The sequence below is a fragment of the Phaenicophaeus curvirostris genome, chromosome 22 (assembly GCF_032191515.1).
Source record: "Phaenicophaeus curvirostris isolate KB17595 chromosome 22, BPBGC_Pcur_1.0, whole genome shotgun sequence".
Lineage (NCBI taxonomy): Eukaryota > Metazoa > Chordata > Aves > Cuculiformes > Cuculidae > Phaenicophaeus > Phaenicophaeus curvirostris.
The window spans coordinates 888,804-909,135 of NC_091413.1; the positions used below are offsets into that span (position 1 = coordinate 888,804).

The 20,332-nt window shown below is 48.1% G+C and overlaps 2 protein-coding genes across 2 annotated transcripts; both read left to right on the forward strand.

The window, feature by feature from the left end:
• The first annotated feature begins 175 nt into the window (after window positions 1-175).
• On the forward strand, window positions 176-17,207 carry CEP104 (centrosomal protein 104). Its single transcript, XM_069875011.1, has 23 exons — window positions 176-224; window positions 503-564; window positions 1,061-1,225; window positions 1,660-1,833; window positions 2,128-2,266; window positions 2,947-3,012; window positions 3,354-3,430; window positions 3,600-3,768; window positions 4,163-4,321; window positions 4,960-5,208; window positions 6,057-6,260; window positions 6,773-6,940; window positions 7,566-7,739; window positions 7,973-8,149; window positions 8,457-8,663; window positions 8,748-8,814; window positions 9,166-9,247; window positions 9,642-9,750; window positions 10,056-10,194; window positions 10,614-10,681; window positions 12,127-12,217; window positions 12,920-14,347; window positions 17,157-17,207. Exons 3-22 carry the CDS (start codon window positions 1,113-1,115, stop codon window positions 13,063-13,065), a joined length of 2,778 nt encoding a protein of 925 aa, XP_069731112.1. The 5' UTR covers window positions 176-224; window positions 503-564; window positions 1,061-1,112; the 3' UTR covers window positions 13,066-14,347; window positions 17,157-17,207.
• On the forward strand, window positions 14,453-20,119 carry LRRC47 (leucine rich repeat containing 47). The gene is made up of 7 exons (XM_069874476.1): window positions 14,453-14,491; window positions 15,056-15,913; window positions 17,157-17,594; window positions 18,515-18,631; window positions 18,737-18,852; window positions 18,965-19,067; window positions 19,880-20,119. Exons 1-7 carry the CDS (start codon window positions 14,453-14,455, stop codon window positions 20,117-20,119), a joined length of 1,911 nt encoding a protein of 636 aa, XP_069730577.1.
• Window positions 20,120-20,332: the final 213 nt, after the last annotated feature.

Genomic DNA, 20,332 nt, shown 5'->3' on the forward strand with positions numbered 1-20,332 from the left:
GTCCCCGAGGGGCGGCACACACCGCGCATGCGCACCGAGGGGGGGGGGGTGAGGGGGAAGCGCGCATGCGCGGTCTGCAGGGTGGGGGATGCGCACTGAGGGGCGGTCTGCGCACTCTGCGCATGCGCGGCCCGTGTCGGACGCTGAGGGCCGGGCGGGGGCCGCGCATGCGCGGTGGCGGCGCCGTTGCCATGGGAGCCGGCGGCGCGGCCGCGCTGGGGCAGGTGAGGCCGGCGTGGCCCCTCTGCCCTCGTCCTTTCTCCCTTTCTTCTCCTCTCGTCCTTTCTTCTCCCCGCCACGGTCCCTGCGAGGCCCCGCCGTGACCCCTTGGGGCCTGTGGGCGCCGTGGTGGGAATGGGGGGAGGGTAACGCCATAAATATCCCTACAGCACGGGGGAGGCGTTGTTCTGCGGCCTTCCCCACCCCCTTCCCCTGTCTCCCTTTCGCGTAAAGTGAGGCTGTTCTGAGGGGTTTGTTTTTTCCCTTCGTCTCCGGCACACAGAGGACAGAACAGGATGCTTCCAAGCTCCATCGGTGGGAGTTGCAGAAGGACGTTTTACAAAGGTGTGTGGTGGGTGATAGGGAGAACGGCTTTAAGTTGGAAAATGGACGATTGAGATGAGATCTTAGGGAGAAATTCTTCCCTGTGAAGGTGGGGAGGCCCTGACCCAGGTTGCCCAGAGCAGGGGTGGCTGCCCCATCCCTGGAGGGGTTCCAGGACAGGTTGGATGGGGCTTGGAGCCCCTGATCCAGTGGGAGGTGTCCCTGCCCAGGGCAGGGGTGGGACTGGATGGGCTTTGAGGTTCCTTCCAACCCAAACCATTCTGTGATTCTATGATCTTGCATTAGCAGATTTAGTCGAGTTTACTGGCATACTGCTGTGTGAGTTGGCTAATCCCTTGTTTCACTGGGTGTTAACAAAACACTCGGATAGAAACATGGTGTAGCTCATAGTCATTAAAGAAAATTTATATTTGCAGTTATAATTTACTGACTTGATAGATCATAAGATGTAATTCTTTGATTATAGTGTTTCACTGTTCATTTATTATCATGTCAGGGGTCAGGTTAAATTGGATCTGTCCTTGCTCTGACTGGCTGGCTGGTACAGGATGCCACACAAAATCGGCTTTATAGTTATTAGTTCATCAGGACACGAAGATGGCTTCAGCGCAAAAGAGTTGATGATCCATGCACCGACGGTTAATGGATGGCGATCACCCAGGTACTGTGGGTGGGAGGAAGGAGCACTGAGGGAGTTTACAGTGAGTGGGAGATGTGCCATGGTGTTTAGAGCTGCTTACAGCACCCCGAGCCAAACTGACTCTAAAAGCAAAAAAGTTAAAAGGGGTCACATTGCATTGCAATGGAGTCCTTTGAAACAAAAGAAGGAACTCTCTTTGTTCTTGTTAGTCTTGGAGATTGCAACTGCTTTGACTTAGTGTTAAAAGTCCAGTCTTCTCAGCACATCCTATAGAGATCCATGAGGCGCTTCAACGTGCTCATGCATGTGATGAAGTGGAAAGTGTTCTGCTCTGCTCTTCTATCAGTAAAGCTGAGTTGAACTATAATTTTGGAAAGTTTCAGCATTAAGTGTTGCTCAGGTTGCCAGTAAAGTTGTCTTTAAAAAGATGATTGAGACACTGTGTGTGTTTTCAGGCTCTGTCAGTACCCGCAGGAGATCGTCCTGCAGCTGGTGGAGAGGTGTCGAATACGAAAGCTGCAGCTGCTGGCGCACCAGTACATGATTTCAAGCAAAATTGAGTTCTACATCAGCGAAAGCTTGCCGGAATACTTTGCTCCTTATCAGTCAGAGAGGTTTCACAGGCTTGGGTAAGTCAAATAGCTCTGAGTAGTTTTATCACCTTGATCAGAGCGGCCTCAGGAGGAAATAGTACTCATTATGCTTCAACATTGATGTGCTTTGCTAGAAGCAGTGAACAGATTCCCTGCTTGCTTAGATCTGTAACAGAGCTGAAGGCGAGGGTGTAAGAGGCACGATGCATATGAACACTTGTCAGATCACAGCATGTTGTTTCAGTTATGAGGGAGTTTTAAACCTCACCAGAGCACTGACCTGTGTGTTTGTACGTTTCACCTGCTTACTGGCTATGTTTTCCTTCTCAGTTATGTCGCTCTATCAGACAACGAAAAGACTGATTTCAAAGCACGGGAGTTGAAATCCGTGTACATGGATGCAGTTGGCCAGTACCTGAAGCTGATTTTCCATAAGAATTATGTCAATAAATACAACTTATACAGTCAGGTGAGTTAAGAGTTCTCACTTGGTAAGCTAGATGACGTTTTAGTAGTATAGAATAGGCACAGAAACCTGCTCCCTTCATTTGTAGAAGCTAAAAATGTTGATTGAGAGCTCCTGGATTTATTTTTTGTTTCTCTTGAAACAGGAGATACAAATAAGAGGTTCTGACTGAATTGGAATCATGACCAAGTGCATGCAACTTGTCCAGAGCAAATGAGTCAAGTGCACATTCCATTACTGCCTTCCATTCTGAGTATTAGACTGCACAGCAAGCTCTGTGCTGCAGACAAGGTGCTTCCCCTGAGTACAGCTTTGTGGTCACTACGCAGCCACTTTTAGTCTTTAGTATCTGGTCTGGCATTAAAGGGAGGCATTGTACAGCCACCATGGTACAGAAAGAGCAAATATCTGCTTCTGTTCTGCAGTGATGCTTTCCACCTCCACCCCAGACCAGGAAAGAGAACAACTGATGCTGTACAGTGTGGTCTGTAGGTCTGGGAATAAATTTTTAATGAAGCACGAAGTCCATTTATCACTGAGCACTTTGCTTTGTTTCCACACCACCCTAGAGACCACGGGTCCTGTTTTGTTTTGTACAATGTTTCGTTCTAACATTTTTGTTTCATAAGATACGGAAGCAGTAATGACCTTACACGTTTACATCTTCTTTTCATCTCTCCTAGGTTGCCCTGGTGGCCATCAACATCATTGGGGACCCAGCAGACTGCAGCGCTGACAGCAATAACACTGTGAGTGCAGAGCATCGCTGATATTGTCACTACAGTCGTTCGGTTATAGGGTTCTCAGGGCAATGGGATGTGTTTTTCCTCCACTGGTTCTGTGCTGGTGAAGTGCTGCCAGTTTTTAACGCTATCTTGAAGTTCTCAGAAGTTGAGACTAATTTGCAGATAGAAACCCCAAAATGTAACCATTTGGAACGTTTGCATTTTCTCCTGTTTAAATATGCCCCAAAACATAAGTGTTACAAGTCGCACAGCTTATGTCAATTACAGCAAGTCAGAATTTCTGTCCTGAGCATGTGCTTGAAGTTGATGAATGGGCATTAAGATTCTTTTTCCCCTTTACAAAGCCTTCCAGAGAGAAGCTGATAGACCACTACTTAGGAATTAAACTGAATGACCCTGCCTTGGATGGAACTTACCTGGGGTAAGAGTGTTCTTTTGCATATATGCTGGCAAAACTTCTAGTGAGTCTAAAGCAGCTCTCTGTCTCTGTGCCTTGTTAGTTCCCTGCTAGTCAATAGAGAACACACATGCTCAGCCCAGTCCCTTTTTGGATTAGCTGAACAGTTATTTTATTCGTTCTTTATCTTCAGGAAACCTGACTACATCTCCCCTCTGGATGATCTGGCTTTTGACATGTACCAGGATCCTGAAGTTGCTCAGATCATACGTAGGCTGGATGAGAAGAAGCGCGCAGCTGTCCGTGACGAGCAGTACGATTATGCCAAGAAGCTCAAACAAGCTATCGCAGACTTGCAAAAGGTGTTACTGAAAGGCTGTTTACCTCCTAAGGCGAGCAGTGTTCTAGTGGTCTGTCAGGGACCCAAGCATTCCTCAGGAACTGTAATGATTTCTAGTATATTTTCAAAACAGCAATTTTAAAATCAGGTAGTTTTGATCTAAGGAAGAAGTGTTTTACTGTGAGGTTGGTGAGGCATTGGCTCAGGCTGCCTAGGGAGGTGGGAGAAGCCCCATCCAGGGAAACATTCAAGGCCAGATTGGATGGGTCTCTGAGCAACTGGATCTGGTTGAAGATGTCCCTGCTGGTCTTTAAGGGTCTCTTCAACCCAAACTATTCTGTGATTTAATAACTTGGCTGGAAATTGGAAACCTACAGTACTACGATTCCAAGCCAGCTTGTTGTACCATCTTCTAGGTGGGGGAACGGCTAGGGCGGTACGAGGTGGAGAAGCGCTGTGCTGTGGAGAAAGAGGATTACGATCTTGCTAAAAAGAAGAAACAGCAAATGGAAGCGTACCGGCTGAAGGTATATCAGCAGCTGGAGCTCCACGACTTGCTGGATGCAGAGCTGATGGTGGGTGCTGTTGTTCCTAATCAGGAGGCTTTACCATATGGGTGCTGTGAACAGAATTGGCAAAGCAACCAAAATGCGTTCGGGGAACAAGTGTTGCTGCACAGATATTTTGTGACAATTCTGTATGGGTTTTATGTCTCCTCTTCCGACTGTGGGATTCTCTGACCAAAGACTGACATGTGGCGTTTCATGAATATGTTTGGTTCTCCATGAATTACTTTACGTTCAGCTGTTAAGGAGTCAAGCAAATGACATTGGAGCCTGAATGTTTTGCCTCACTTCAGGGCTACCCAATGTAGATTAATAAGGGACTTTGTCTTACTTTGAAGAGAGGTAACAGGCTTATGCTGGCATCAAGGCCGTACAGAGTTAATGTGGTGAGACATAGGTATACATGTAGTTTTGTATTGTTCTCAGAACAGAAAGGTTTATAATCTCTCATACATGCATCCACACAGAATTATTTTCTGATTGTTTCATAATGCTGCATCCAGTGGAAATGCTTACGGGGCAGTGAGTGAGGTTGGATATTTACTTGAAAGCACCAGAATCATGTTGCCATCAGAGCCGTAGCTGCGCTAACTCTGATTTTAGTACACTGTTCACCTTGCTTTACAAAATCTCCTGCTCTTTCCTAGATTCGAAAACCACCTGAATTGCCTTTGAAGCCCATGAATTATACCGACAGTCCTCAGCGCACAAAGGCTACCAATTCACCTCCTTCTGAACACACAGAACCACAGAAAGGAGAGCCCTGGAGGGCAGAGCCTTTGCTGGAAAAGAAGTCAGTAGATCCCACTTCCACTGAGCCCGTTGTTCCCCATCAGTCCCCACCTCCTGCCATTACCCATCCCACAACCTCCAGGGAAGGATTTCTCAGAGAAAATGTGAGTAGTGTACATCTGTTGCTGCACGAATCTATCAGAGCAAATGGTCTTGTACTCAGCCTTCCCAAGCAACAAGGGCTTTTGTGGTTGTTCTCATGGTTTATATGATATTAGAAATCGACTGTAGTGCTGAGCAGTACCCATCTGACAATTGGCACTGGTCTCTCTCTTTCCGCAAGTTCTTCAGAAGCTTTTGGAAACGTTCATTGAGATTGAGACAAAAAGGGATTAAACCTGATTTACAAATAGGTGGGCAGAAGCAAATCAACATTAAATGACTCACTGGGGGTCATACAGCCAGTACTGAGGAAGCTGAGCTCTGCTTTCTCCATTAGGGATTTAATAAATCTCCTTTGAGATGATGGATCAATCTGCAGCAGCAAGGGAATTTGTTGGAATGCAGCGGTGGGGTAAGAGTCTGGGTGTTGTGTCTGAAGAGAGGAAGGAAATCACGGTATCTGGTTCACTTGATCCTTGGTGTTGCTGCTCCAGCTTTTGGCAAAGCTGGGGCACTTTCCTAGGCTCCAGCAGCAATGTTGTTCTCTCTGAACAGGCTGTTGCCCTGAAATGATTTAACAAATAAAGCCTTAGGAATTGCTGGCATTTCTGCTGCAGATGTATGTGCTTAATGAGAGGCATTTTGTGTGCCTTTCATTGTATTCTATAGACAAGAAATAAATTTTATTTCTTCATGATGTTACGGGAGCTTCCACATCTGTGTTTAACTACTGTAAAAGCAATGCTGCTTGAATGGGGGTAAAAAATGACTTGGGGTGAATGCAGTTAGGGGTGAAACAACTTCACATCCAGGTCATTTCTAGAATAGCGAACTTTATCTTCTCTGTTAGGCTGAACTTTTACCGTATGATGAGAGACCCCTCCCAGCAGTTTGTAAGCAGTCTGATGAGGCAGTCGCATACCTGGAGCCAGAGGTGACTGAGGAGGATGTCAGCGATAGTCCGAGAAGCGGCATCACGGGGGAACCAGAGCCGTTAACTGAGAAGGCGCTGCGGGAGGCCAGCCCTGCCATTGAAGTGTTTGGTGAGGCTCTGGTAAGGAGCAGCACAACGGACACACAGATTGTGATCGCCGAGTTGATTCGATAGGTGCTGTGCAGACAGACTTACTGACACGATTTTTACATGTTCAAAGCTGTTAGATAAAAATCAGAGATGAGCATTTGACCTTGGATGTATGGGTACCTGGTTTCAGCATCTGTGCCGTGATTGCTTGATGTGGTGTTAAGCAGAGAGTGTCTGGTGGAATGCTTTAGGGCATGGCTGCTGCTAGAATACCCACAACTTGCCATGCACATTGTCTTTTGTAGGGAGAAAGAAGCCTGTGTCTGAAAAGGTTCCTTGACCCTGATCTATTGATCCATTTTACTCATCGTTTTTCAAAAATGAGTGCAGAAACACCTCTTTTAATAACCGCTGGGTTCCTGTAGGAAACACCTGGAGATTTTGTGCTTAAGTCCATATGTCCTGGTTTTGTAGATAAATGTTGAATAAATATTGAAATGTTGGTATTGACCTTGTAAGAAATAAACTTGTTATGTGTCCAGGTTTCTGGAGCGTATTCCAAAACGTGGTCATACCGCGAGGATGCGTTGCTGGCTGTGTACAAGAAGCTGATGGAAGCATCAGTGAACACTCCAAAGGAGGATTTAAAGAGCATGCTGAGGGCTGCCATTTTTCTTGTGAGGAGAGCCATCAAGGACGTAGTGTCTTCCGTAAGTGGTGATGTGTGTGATAAGAAACTAAGCAGCAGAAATTGTAGAACCATGTGGTTAAGACACTTTAAATAATTTAAACAAATAATTTGTGAAACTGCTGTTGCATAAGGTGAAAAGAACACAAAAAAAACCCCACTAAAAACCCCAAACAACTGAAATATCCGATTTTGGTTAGGATCAAGGCCTGGGTGCTGCCTGGCATTCAGCAGTGTGCAAAATACTGTCCTGGGCTGAGTAATGAGCTTGAGAAGCAACTGCTGATGCAGTAAATTTGTTCTGAAGTTGAGCCTTTTATCTTTTCTTTGTGAAGCTGAAATACAGCAGTGAAGTAACTGTTGGTTTCTGTCTGAGAGACTGCAATTACCCTCAGGGGACGTGGGCCCCAAATAAGCCTTAAAGGAGGAGAAAAGAAAAAAATCAAGAGCTGCATTGCTCTTTATGGAGAAAGTTTTGAAGCCTTTCACCTTGTTTTTTTGAAGAGAGATGTCTGAAGTAGCTTCCCTTAAGAGCTGTAATTCTAGATTCCTGTTGCTGCTGTTCTTTAGAAATACGGAAATATTAACTGAAAACAGGCATCTGAGTGGTATTTTTGTTCAGTGTTTCCTTTTTCTTTGTGACTTAGGTTTTTCAGGCTTCCCTGAAACTGTTAAAAATGATCATTACCCAATATATACCAAAACATAAACTAGGAAAACCAGAAACTGCTCACTGTGTGGAAAAAACACTCCCAAACTTACTTTCCAGAACAGGAGACTCCTCTTCCCGCCTTCGCCTCATGGCTGTTAACTTTATTCAGGTGGGTGTTTTTCTTCACATCATGGTTTGGTTTCCGTTAAGTGTGTCACAGAACTCGCTGGTGGAAAATGCCTCATCAGACTTGGCTTTGAGTCCAGAGTCTGTTGCTCTAGAGGATTATGCCTTATGGAGAAGGGAAAGTGGTAGTAACTTATAGTAGCTCTGCTTTGCACAGCCAGTTCACTCTCATCTGTTAGCATTCCTAAAGCACACTGACTTTCTGTATGTTTATAGGAAATGGCTCTGTGCAGTGAAGTTAAACCTCTTCAGATTGTTCCAGTTCATTTGGTGCAACCATTAAAACTGAACTCCTCAGCGCACCTGGCAATGAGTCGGGTGAAATTGGTGGAAAGCCTCTTGAAAGGCATGGGAACTGAACACTCCGGGTTTACAGTCGGCAGTGTCATGAAGGTAGGAGTCAGTCTGTAGCAAGTGAAGTTCTGTCTGTTGTGGCTTTATTAGGGCTCATCTGTCTGCCTTGAAGAGCTGGGTGAATTACTGAAGGGAATTTGAGCCTTTTGGAGGTGACAGTACAACCCTGTGAGGAAGCAGCGTGCTAATAAGGAGAAGAAAGAATCACTGGGTCAAGAAACGTTTGCAAAAACCTGTTTGAGTGAAGATTTCTCCTACTGCAGTGAAATAATTGTCTTAGACTAATGAACGAGTCCTTAAAAACGTGGGAAAAGAGGCATGACTTTGTTATTATGATTATTTTCAGTTTGCAACAGGAGCTTTGGAGCACAGAGTCTGTGAAGTCCGTGACACGGCGTTGCAGGTTATCTTTGATGTGTACCGGAAGCACAAGGTTGCCGTGCTGGACTATCTTCCTCCAGACAATGCAAACATTCGCAAGACCGTTCTCTATAAAACGCTCTTTGATGGGTTTGCTAAAATAGATGGGAAACTTCCTGAAGCTGACCTTAGGGTACGTAATGAGGCTGTAGAACACACGTAGCTCCATGAGAGATGGTTCCAAAACTTTTGTAATTGAAAGTGTATTTCTTGACAGGCACAGAGAAAGGCAGCAAGAGAAGAAGCAGAGAAACAGAAAAAGGAAGAAAGAAAACTTCTGCAAGGTCAGCTGGCGATTCTCAAACCATTAAATTCATGAAATGAACTTTGTCATCAGCTTACCAGTTAATTTCTGATAAGAAATGAGTATGACTTGGCTCAAAACTACTTACATCTCCCCAGCATGAGGCAGATCATCTACCACATGTGAAAATAATGGCTAAGATAGTTTGCCTTCATAGATCACTGAAGCAATAGTTTCCCAACTGCCTACAAGGACATGGTCTGTCTGTGCTTGCTTACCAAGATGGAAGTGGTCAGGTTCTGTTAGGTGTTGTGCTGTTTACACTTATTTGTAGGCATGCAGGAAAACTAATTAAAATGTGATCCTGGTTTTAACAGTTCTCTTTTTACAGGTTACCAGATAAACAAAAGCCCACAGCCTGCAGCAGCAGAGAGTCCAAAGGATCATCCCTCTGGTGGGAATAACTTGGATAAGTAAGTTAGAGGAGCAGCTGCCAATCACCATGAGCACTTAGCAGAACCTGCTGGCTAATGATGATAACAATATTTCTCCATTAGATCAAATCTAATACCTTAAGAACTCAAACAATGTAAGAAATTATCTTATAGCAGATTTGGAATCATCACCTGGCTGTTCCCTGTGCTTCTGTGGAATCACGTCTCTCTGTAATCAAATGCTCTATAGTTGTATTTACCATAAACCCTATAACAGTGTCTGTTCTTGCCCTACGCTGAGGCCAGCACTGTGCAGGGGAACAAGATGTACTGAGAGAGATGTTTGCTATTTTTCAGAACAGCTTCCAAAAGAAGAAGCTGGGTTCATCCATTTCACTCTGATGTTACTGACGTTTGCATTTCTTTTTCCTAGCTTATGTATTTTCTGTGGTGAAAGGGATGAATCCTTCACAGAGGAGGGACTGGATCTCCATTACTGGAAGCACTGCCCCATGTTAACCAGATGTGAGCACTGCAAGCAGGTCAGGCATCAACTTTCTAAAGTAACTACAAGACATTAACTGTTATTTCTCTGGTTTTAAGCTTCTGTAAGATATTTAATGCTAAGGTAGATGAATTCTGAACACGACTGTGATCTTGGGTAGTGCGTTTTGAAAAGAGCAGCATTATAAATTCTATTAATAACTGGACTAAACTGTCATTTTCCCCTTGTCATTTTAAAAAGTGAGATTTAACTTCCAAAAATCACGTAAGCAGTTTCTTAAACACTGTCCATATGTACTCGGTGTGGTATGAATCTTCCTGGGTGCCTCTTGGTCTGCTGCAGGTGGTGGAAATAGCGAGCCTGACAGAGCACTTGTTGACTGACTGTGATAAGAAGGAGAGCTTTGAGAAATGTCAGCGATGCAGCGAGGCCATCCTGAAAGACAAGTTACCCAAACACTTTAAGAGCAAGACTTGCAACCGTGAGTAGTTTTGAACAGGAAGGTTGAACTCCCAAAGATTGAGTCAGTCAGACTTTTGAATCCCATGTATCTTTGGGAAGGCAGAACGCTTCTGTTTAGCTACCGCACTGTGGATTTAGAAATCTAAATTAGTCCTAATGCTTGAAATGCTTTGCTTCTATGAAAGTATGTGGGGAGGATGAGTGAGGAGAACAGCAAACCTCTGCCACACCCTTGTGGATTAATCCCTATTGTTCCTTTTGATCTTGTTTCAATTTAGGTGATTAAACATGGAACTTCTTTGAGAGCAGTTAATAATAATAGGATTGGACTGGTTTAGCCACGAAGTAGTTATGTGCTCTTTCTTGTGAAAGTTCTCCTCTTGTTTTTGAAATTAGCCTGTCTTTGCAATTCTTATATTATTTTTCTAATCATTTCAGCTGCCAAACCGGAAAACGTGGCAAACCATTGCCCGTTGTGCCATGACAACTTCTCCCCAGGAGAGGAGGTAATACTGCTTTCCTGGTCGGTCTATTGTTATGTCACTGGGACTGAATTCATGTCCCCTGCTAACACCAGCATGCCCCCAGGGATTTCAGAACCTGCCTGGGTTATTGCCAGGGCTGTCTCACACTCTGGGACGGTATCTGAACCAGGGTCTTCTGCCCTTCCCATGTGGATATGGGAACTATGGGGCTACAAGCTGTTCAGTGCTGGTCTTTCTCCTCCCACAGAGGCAGCTCTACACCTCACAGCTTTCCAAAGTCCCAACTGCTAACAGATCCAATGAGTTCTTTCGTCAGCCCTGGCGTTCAGGATGATGTTATGCAGCTTCAAATGCTGCAGCAGGACTGAGCACATCCAGCAGGGTGCCCAGGGTTAAGATGATGTTGGTTTGGGTATAGGAAAGAATTGATGTGAAGAAAGGAATCAAGAACTGCTGTAATTGTCAAGAGAGCCGAGATGGCCTCTCTAATTTCTACCTGGTATTCCCTGTAAGAGCCTCATGCTATGAAATCTCTGACGTGCCAGCTGCAAAATGGGCTTTCAGCATTGCAAATGCGTGCTGGTATTATATAAAAAACGATTTGGTCAGAAAATACTTAATGTGTCTGTTCTGGTCTTTTATCGATGTGTTATGATCCTATTCAAGTAGTTCTGTGTACGATTTAATGTTCAGAAAAGGCTATCCAGGAAGCAGCTGACAACTCTATACGGAATATTTGATCCAGTTAAATATCAGTGGCTGATACGCGATCCGTGTCATTTCCTTCTTCTCTGTGGCACCATTGAGTAGTGCTACTGGTCTCAAAAACAGTTTTTTTCCAAACCCTTTTGGCATTCCCCAGCGTGAGGAGCTCACAAATTATGGTAACCAAGTCCAAAATGTTTGTTGAGAAATGCATGTGGTGTTTGGATTTCTTTGTGCTCTGAGTTTTTTTTCTCCTTGCTTTGGCCCAAATTATTCCTGTGAGTAGGAGATTCACAAAGCCTCCAGTAACAGCAGGACCTGTTCCTTCTGGTGCTGAATGTTTTAATTATTATCATAACCTGGTGGTTATGCCCACACTACAGTTTAAAGAGGAGAAGATTTTTTGTGTTATTTGTACATTACTTGTTCCTGACTTGAACTTGGTTATTAATTAAGAAACATTAAAAAACAGAATGAATATCACTCAGTTTCAATTTCTAGGATTGGGCTGGGTTTTTTTGTCATTATGCATCTTTTAAGTTACCTTTTAAAATATATATATTAATTTGCATTTCACTTAATAAGCCATAAGGGGTTCATGCTTTTATGAGCAAGCAGATTAAAATGCTGTTGCCATAAAATCTGTACCCAACGCTCATTCTTCCTGTGTTTTAAAAAGCATGTGTACATCTATAGTGACTTGAGAGAAGCTCTTGTAACCTTGCTGGTATTGTAATATCACTTCTTTTAATTGACTATAGGCCTGGAAATCTCACCTAACAGGCAGAGACGGCTGCAAAATGAACCAGCGGAGGATCCCGACAATAAATAAAACTATTCTGGTGCAACCTGGTAAGATATTCTGTTGTGGTAATAGTGATTCTGCTTTTTACCGTGTTGTCTTTCCTTAAGAAAAGTATTTAATCCTTGAGAGCGAGCTGGCTCTTCATTTCTTGCCTAACCTAACTGATATCCCTTACACTCGCATCGACTGCAGGGCAAATCCTTGTTTCAGAGCGAGGGCGTTAGGCCAGTGCACTGGGGAAATGGGCACATTCAATAATTCGTTACGGGCAGGTGTTTTCTGTGTGACCCTAAACAGAACCACGGCAGCGATGCTGCACAGCGAACGTTCTGGAAAGCTCCCAAACCCTGGCACAGAGAACTGAGCCTGATTTAGTTTTTATTGTCCAATCAGAGGGTGCTAATCTAATCCCAATTATGAGACAAATAGTCAGTGCTGTGTGTGGCTTTTCCCTTTCAATTCAGACCCAGGGAGAATTTGATTGTGCAGCTTCTTCACCTGCAAAGAGGAATCGATGCTGATGTCAGGTGGATTTTAACAGTTGCGTTTGTTTACAAAGCACATGCCAAATCCTTTTATTTCCTCAACACAGAAGTTTAAATAAACAAGCATTTTTCCCTCTCTGCCACCTCCCCATTGCCAGCATCAGTCATTCAGACTTCATATATCTTGAGAACCAAAATGGGAGACAAAATACAAGTCTGTGAGTGGATATGCTTGCAATAATGATCTGTATTTTCTCTTCCCAGGCAAAATGGGTGGCCAGTATTTAAAGAAACCAGGTCCTTCAGGAGCAACAGCTCGATCTCCCTCAACAGGAAGCAAGATCCCCACTCCAAGAACAATCCCCACTCCAAGAGCCGTCCCCACTGGCAAAACATCCTCAAAGCGATGACAGGAAAAATACTTCTCCTTGTCTTAATAACTGGTCATACAGTTGGTAGTCGTTATTTAAAAATTGCGGGTGACTCATAGCATCTTTTTTCGTTTGCCTGCATGGGGCCGTTTCTCCACCTTGAGCAGTACCTGCTGGTCTGACCACTGCGGTTCGTAACTCTTTCCTTAGCTGTCTGTGCTGTGGTTTTCTCCTAGAAAAGTGCATGTCAGACATACGCATGTGCTCCCCAATAAGTGGGGAGTTAACCTGGCCACACTGTAGCTGCTGTCACGGCCCTGGTTAGTGGCTTACTCTGCCCCTGTGATTCTAACAGCTTGGGTTTGAGATCCAACAGGGAATTTCCTTAAGATCCAGAAGCCGCAGCCATTTGTTTGGCTTTCTCTTGGGGAAGAGCAGGAAACCTACCAAGCATGAATTGTACTGGACTTTGAGGAGACAGAGCTGAAAAGCATTTGTTCTTTTGACCCCAATGTGACACTTGTTCGCAGTGACACGTCTTGGGAAGCGATACTGGTACTGGCTGCTTCCCCACCTGATCACTTCTGTGTAATAGCCATATATTCTGCAGCTAAGCCTTCTGCAAATGCATTTTCACAGAAGCTGCCTTTTCCTTCCCTGTATTTGTCACTATAAACAGGGCAAATCTACAGCCATTGGGAAAGCTCACAAATCCATTTGTTTTGTCAGGCTCTAAAGCTCTGGGTTCCTTCCACGGAAATGGGAACTAAACTTTTTTCTATGACTGGTATCCTGGAACCCCTTCTACATGAGCCAAAAGCTCTAGTTGGCTTTGTGAGGAAAGGAGTTAGGTCCTCACTGCACACAAAGTGCCTTATCCATCTGCATGACAAGAGGATGAAACCAAAGCGCGGGAGTCCTGTTTGGTACCAAATAACAGTCTGTATCGCTGGAGCGGCTGCAAAAAGTGAAGTTATGCTTTAAAATCCCACAGTTAATTCTGAAATATATCCCCAAGAGAGGAAAAAAGTCCTCGTGGGGCCCTGAAAAGCTTGAGTTAATAAATACAGACCTTTTTCTCCTGTTGTGGTCTCAGCTTGCTTCTAAATCCAGCTCAGAGACTGAGTTTCTCCGATTAGATCTGGATTGAAGTAAACATCCATCAATGACAGTGTGCCCGCTTATGAGCTTCGAAGAGAACAAGTTCTATCAAGATACAACATACGAAGCTTTGCACCTAAAGCCACAGCCCTGACCTTTCCTCTCATGGTTCCAGCAGTGGCTTTCCAGCCTGGAGTTCCCTGCTCCCAGAGGGACAGGGGTGAGTGACTGTCGTAATGTCAGGAGAGGTTTGGTGCTGGGGTTTTGCTGCCGCACAGTGAATCTGCGCTGCTGTTCTCTATGGACAGCAGTGATTTTGTACCTCATGGGGTTTGGAGTTTGTGGGCAGCGCATCTGCGAGCTCGTGGGTGTTACAGGTGGATCGATCGCAGTAGTCAGTCCTTATACAAACTGCTTCTTTAACTCTTCCAAGTGATTCCTGGGAGGAGGAGGTTTGGGGCCCTCACCACAAGAAGGATGTCGAGGCTCTGGAGTGAGTCCAGAGAAGAGCAACGGAGCTGGTGAGGGGGCTGGAGAACAAGAGGAGCAGCTGAGAGAGCTGGGGGTGTTTATCCTGGAGGAGGCTGAGGGGAGACCTCATTGCTCTCTCCAACTCCCTGAGAGGAGGTTGTGGAGAGGAGGGAGCTGGGCTCTTCTCCCAAGGGACAGGGGACAGGACGAGAGGGAATGGCCTCAAGCTCCGCCAGGGGAGATTTAGGCTGAGCATTAGGAAAAAATATTTCACAGAAAGGGTCATTGGGCTCTGGCAGAGGCTGCCCAGGGATGTGGTTGAGTCCCCTTCCCTGGAGGATTTGAGGGACGGATGGACGAGGTGCTGAGGGACACGGGTTTGTCATTGATGGGAACGGTTGGACTCGATGATCCGGTGGGTCTTTAACAACCTGGTGATCCTGTGACCCCCGGGAAGAGGCAGATCCCGGGAGAGGAGGCGGCGGTTCCGCGGGAGGCAGCAGCGAGGAGGCGGCGCTCGGGGCGGCGGCGGTTCCCGGCGGGGAGAGAGGCGGTAACCCCGGCAGAGGCGGCGATTCCCGGCAGGAAGAGGCGATTCCCGGCAGGAAGAGGCGGCTCCGGCAGGAAGAGGCGGCTCCGGGGGAGGTGGCTCCCGGGGCGCGGGGCGATGGTGCCCGGGGGCGGCTCGGCGGAGGCGGCGTGGCCGGAGCCGGGGGCGCGGCCGGAGCCGCGGGAGCTGCGCGTGGCGGGGGCGGCGGCGGCGGCGCGGGTGGCGGCGGGGGGCGGGCGGCTGCCGGCCGCGCTGCTGCCGCGGGGGCTGCGGGCGCTGGAGCTGAGCGGCTGCGCGGCGCTGCGGGAGCTGGGCCCGGGGCTGGCGGCGGCGCTGCCGGCGCTGCAGACGCTGGTGCTGCGGGACGACGCGCTGGGGCCCGCGGGGCTGGGCGCGGGGCTGGGCGGCGCCATGGCCGCGCTGCGCGTCCTCGACCTCTCCGGGAACGCGCTGGAGGCGCTGCCGCCCGCGCTCGGCGGCGCCGACCCCGACCCCGACCCGGGGGCCGCCCCCGAGCTGCCGGCGCTGCAGAGCCTGGACCTGAGCCGCAACCGGCTGCGGGAGCTGGGCCCGGGGCTGGCCTGGCACGCCCCGCGGCTGCAGGCGCTGCTGCTGGCGGGGAACCTGCTGCGGGAGCTGCCGGGCCGCCTGCTGCCCCCCGGGCCCGCCCCGCGGCCCGCGCTGCCCCTGCTCGCCCGCCTCGAGGCCCCCGGCAACCGCCTCGCGCGCCTCGGGGCCGACATCGCCGCGCTGCCCGCCCTCAAGGTGAGCGGGGGGCCCAACCTGCCCCAGCTCCGTCCCCGAGCGTCCCCAGACACCCTCAACCCCATCCCGGCTGACCAGCAGGGCCAGGGAGGTTCTTCTCCCTCGGGACTCGGCCCTGGGGAGACCGCACCTCGAATCCTGGGGTCAGTTGTGGGCCCCTCGCCACAAGAAGGATGTTGAGGCTCTGGAGCGAGTCCAGAGAAGAGCAACGAAGCTGGGGAGGGGGCTGGAGAACAAGAGGAGCGGCTGAGAGAGCTGGGGGTGTTCAGCCTGGAGAAGAGGAGGCTGAGGGGAGACCTCATTGCTCTCTACAACTACCTGAAAGGAGGTTGTGGAGAGGAGGGAGCTGGGCTCTTCTCCCAAGGGACAGGGGACAGGACGAGAGGGAATGGCCTCAAGCTCCACCAGGGGAGGTTTAGGCTGAGTATTAGCAAAAAGTTTTTCACAGAAAGGGTCACTGGGCACTGTCAGAGGCTGCCCAGGGAGGGGGTTGAGTCCCCTTCCCTGGAGGTGTTTAAGGCACGGGTGGACGAGGCGCTGAGGGACATGGTTTAGTGTTTGATAGGAATGGTTGGACTCAATGATCTGGTGGATCTCTTCCAGCCTGGTTATTCTATGATTCTATGATCTCCATCCTGTCCCCATCCCCAACCCCATCCCTGACCCCATCCCAGCTCCATCCCTGAACGTCTTCAAACATCCATGATCCCATCCTGTTCCCATCCCATCTCCATCCCCAACCGCTTCCAACCATCCCCATCTCCATCCCCGACGCCATCCCCGTCTCTGTCTCTGACCACCCCCAACCATCTCCAACCCCATCCCTGACTACCCCAGCCATCCCTGATCCCATCCCTGAGAGTCCCCAACCATCCGTGACCCCCTTGAGCATCCCTGACCTCACACCTAATCCCTCTTGACCATCCCCAAGCATCCTGTCTCCACCCTTGATCCTCCACAATACCTCCTGGCCCACCTCAACCGGTGCCGAACACCCCCCAGACCACACCTGAGCATCCTTGGCCATCTCTGGACCCCACCCCCAACCACCCCTGACCGCTTCTGACCATCCCTCACCCCTCCTGACCATCCCTGACTATCCTGTTTCCGTTCCTGAGCATCCTGACCACCCCTCAGCCACCCACAACCCCCTTCAACCATCCTTGAGCGCCCCTGACATGCCCCCTGACCACCCCCCTACCACCACTGATCGTTCTGACTACCCCATTTCCATCTCTCTCAGAGCCTGGATGTGGCCAACAACGAGCTGCAGGAGCTGCCTGCCGCGCTGGCCGACTGCCCCCGGCTGAAGGAAGCCAACTTCAGGGGCAACCAGCTGAAGGACAAGCGGCTGGAGAAGATGGTAAACGGCTGCCAGACCAAATCCATCCTGGAGTACCTGCGGGCCGGTGGCCGTGGGAAGGGGAAGGCTGAGAACACCAGAGAGGAGGCCAGGAAGAAAAAGAGGGAGAAGCAGCAGAAGAAGAATGGTGGGGACGGCGAGCAGGACGAGGTGGAGGAGGCGAGCAAGCTGCTGGTGAAGGTTCTGCACGTCTCCACGCCCTTGGTGATCAAAGTGAGCCTGGGCGTCAAAGACGTCCGACCCTTCATCGTGTGCTGCGTGCTCAAGGGAGTGAACTTGAAGCCAGGAAATGCTCTGAAGAGGTTCCTGTCTGCGCAGGTAAGTGCTGCAGCCCCGTGGCGCTCGTTTGCAATGGGAACGTTGCTCATGATGCTGGAAATGGGCTGTTCCAGGCTCCTTCCAGCAGAGAAGCTTCTGAATCTTAGATTCGATATTAGGAAAGAAGTCTTTACTGACAGAGTGGTGAGGCCCTGGCAGAGGCTGCCCAGGGCAGTCAGTGGTGGAGTCTCCATCCCTGGAGGGGCTTATAAAGCATGTGGCTGTGGCACTTTGGGACATGGTTTAGCAGACACGGTGGGTTTGGGCTGATGGTTGGACTGGATGAGCTTAGAGGTCTTTTCCAACTTTGATGATTCCACAAAACTTGGGGTACCCAGTTTGTGGTGGGGGCACAGCAGGAGGGCAGTGCCGCCTGCTCAGTCCGTAATGGGCAGAACTGGTTTTCCCAGAGAACCCAACAGGAGCTGAGCTGTTGCCATGAGAGGGCGACCAACACACGCGCACGGACACGGCCTCTAGCAGCAGCTCGTTAGCGCTCTGGGACCTGCTGAAATGTAGCTGTGAGCCTGTGTCCACATTAGACGCACCCTGGTTTGGCTCCAGGCTTCCCAGTCTGGGCTGAAGCTGTCGGGCACTTCTCCCAGCCTGGCGTGCTGCTCCTTGTCTGTCTGACAGCTGGCACTCACTGCTTTCAGATTCCAAAATTTGTGAATTTTTGATTATATTCTGATTTAAACCTGTTTATGCCCCAGCTGAGAACACAGCGTGGGCTGTGCTGTACAGTCGGGTTGTAGTTGAGGTGAAATGATCTTGCAGATGATGAGCAGAGCTCCGTTGGCTGTGGAAGGTTCGCTCAATGGGCTGATAATGCTACAAACATTAAATAGCTGAGAATGCTGAACCCTAGGAGGAATAAACGATATTTTTGTTAAACTTTTGTGGTGTTCTTTCTGTTTTAGACTAAACTGCATGAAGACATCTGTGAAAAGCGGACGGCAGCCACAATCGCCACCCATGACCTGCAGCTGATCAAAGGTCCTCTGATCTATGACGTTCAGCCTCCGGAGGAGCTGAAGGTAGGGCTGGTGGCATCGGTTTTACTTGTGATTACAGGAGAGTTTTAATGACCCTGCTGTTTGAGTCGCTCTTAAATACGAAGATTTGTTTTCCTGTTGATGTAGATAACGCCTCTGGGTCGAAAGGAGATCAAGGCCAAGGATCTCCTCCGGCAGCTGCAGTTGGAAGCTGAGGAGCAGAGGAAACAGAAGAAGCGGCAGAATATTTCTGGACTGCACAAGTGAGCACACTGAGCTTTTCTGGTTTCTTTCATGTGAATTTTGGTAAGTCACACTCGTACAGAAAAACAGCGTGGAGCTCCTCACCATTTGCTTCCCTGTTCCCCTTGGCAGGTATCTCCAGCTACTGGATGGCAAAGATCACTACCCGTGTCTTGTGGATGCCGAAGGTGTTGTGATTTCTTTCCCACCAATAACCAACAGTGAGAAAACAAAGGTGCTGTCTCTTTGTGGAAATTTATTGGAATTAAATCGTGTTTCTTTCTTACAAGAGATCTAACTCCAGGTTCAAAGATGCTCACAGTTCCATGAAACTTGTGATTGTGTTCCAAATACAAACCTTCAAAGCTTGAATCTTCTGTGCTGGGCTGTTAGGTTGAGAAGTATCTTAGAGTTACATTTGTACCTTTATAAATCTGTAGAGCTCTGTCTGGCTGCTCCAAAGGTACGGGTCTGCCTCCCAGAGATGACTTTGTTGGAGACGGAGAGCAGGGTTTTTAACTCGTAAAGAGCTGGAGTGCTTTGCCTCTGTCTGAATGGAACGGGTGCCTTTTGTTTAGTGTGTGTTGAAGCCTTGTCAAGTGACAGGGTGAGTTTGCTCCAATTTCTTACCTGCCTTACCCGTGAAATCCTTACAGATCAGAAAAGAGACGCGGGATCTGTTTCTGGAAGTGACAAGCAACACCAGTTTGCAGATATGCAAAGATGTCATGGACACACTGATCCTGGTAAGGAGTTGAGTGAAATGACCATTCCTGTTCTGGATGTGCTTCTCAGTGGTATGTTGAATCACTCACACATACAGAGAAAAATACAGAGGTTAATTTTTATTCTAGTAGAGCTATTGTTCCTTCCCCATCACTTCCTTTTCCATCCTTGCTGAGTCACAAAAGTTTTTTGTGTTTTTCTGTCCTGACTGGCAGAGCTCAGAGCTCACCGGGGTAAATAACATCATGTTACCACAGTGGGAAATTTATGGTTTGACTTTCAACAGAATGAATCTTGGTTTTTCTGTTTTGCTCTTAACAGAAAATTGCAGAACTGAACAGATTTACCTCGGAGAACAAGGAAGACTCGGGATCAGATAGTGAACCTGATGGCCTTTGTGGACCCATGAATTCAAACCCCAACCAAGATGCGCAGCCCACAAGTCTCCCGTTGGTGGTCGAGCAGGTTCGAGTGGTGGACACTGATGGGAACCTGAAAGTACTTTATCCTTCCAAAACTGACCTGGCCACCGTTTCCTCCCTGCTGACTGTAATTCGTTAGCAGCTGTCAGAGATAAGAACATAATTCCACTCCCTTTTTCGTTCTTGCTTTTTCATATTCCACAACGCAGCCTGTACACAGTGAACTGGTTTGGGTTTTAAAGAACAGATGCAGTGCATCCTGCCTGGGTGTATAGAACTGTAACGTTCTACCAAGCTACAGCAAGGAATATTGCGTTCTTTCAGCCTTCGTAGGAAGTCACCAGTGTTCTGA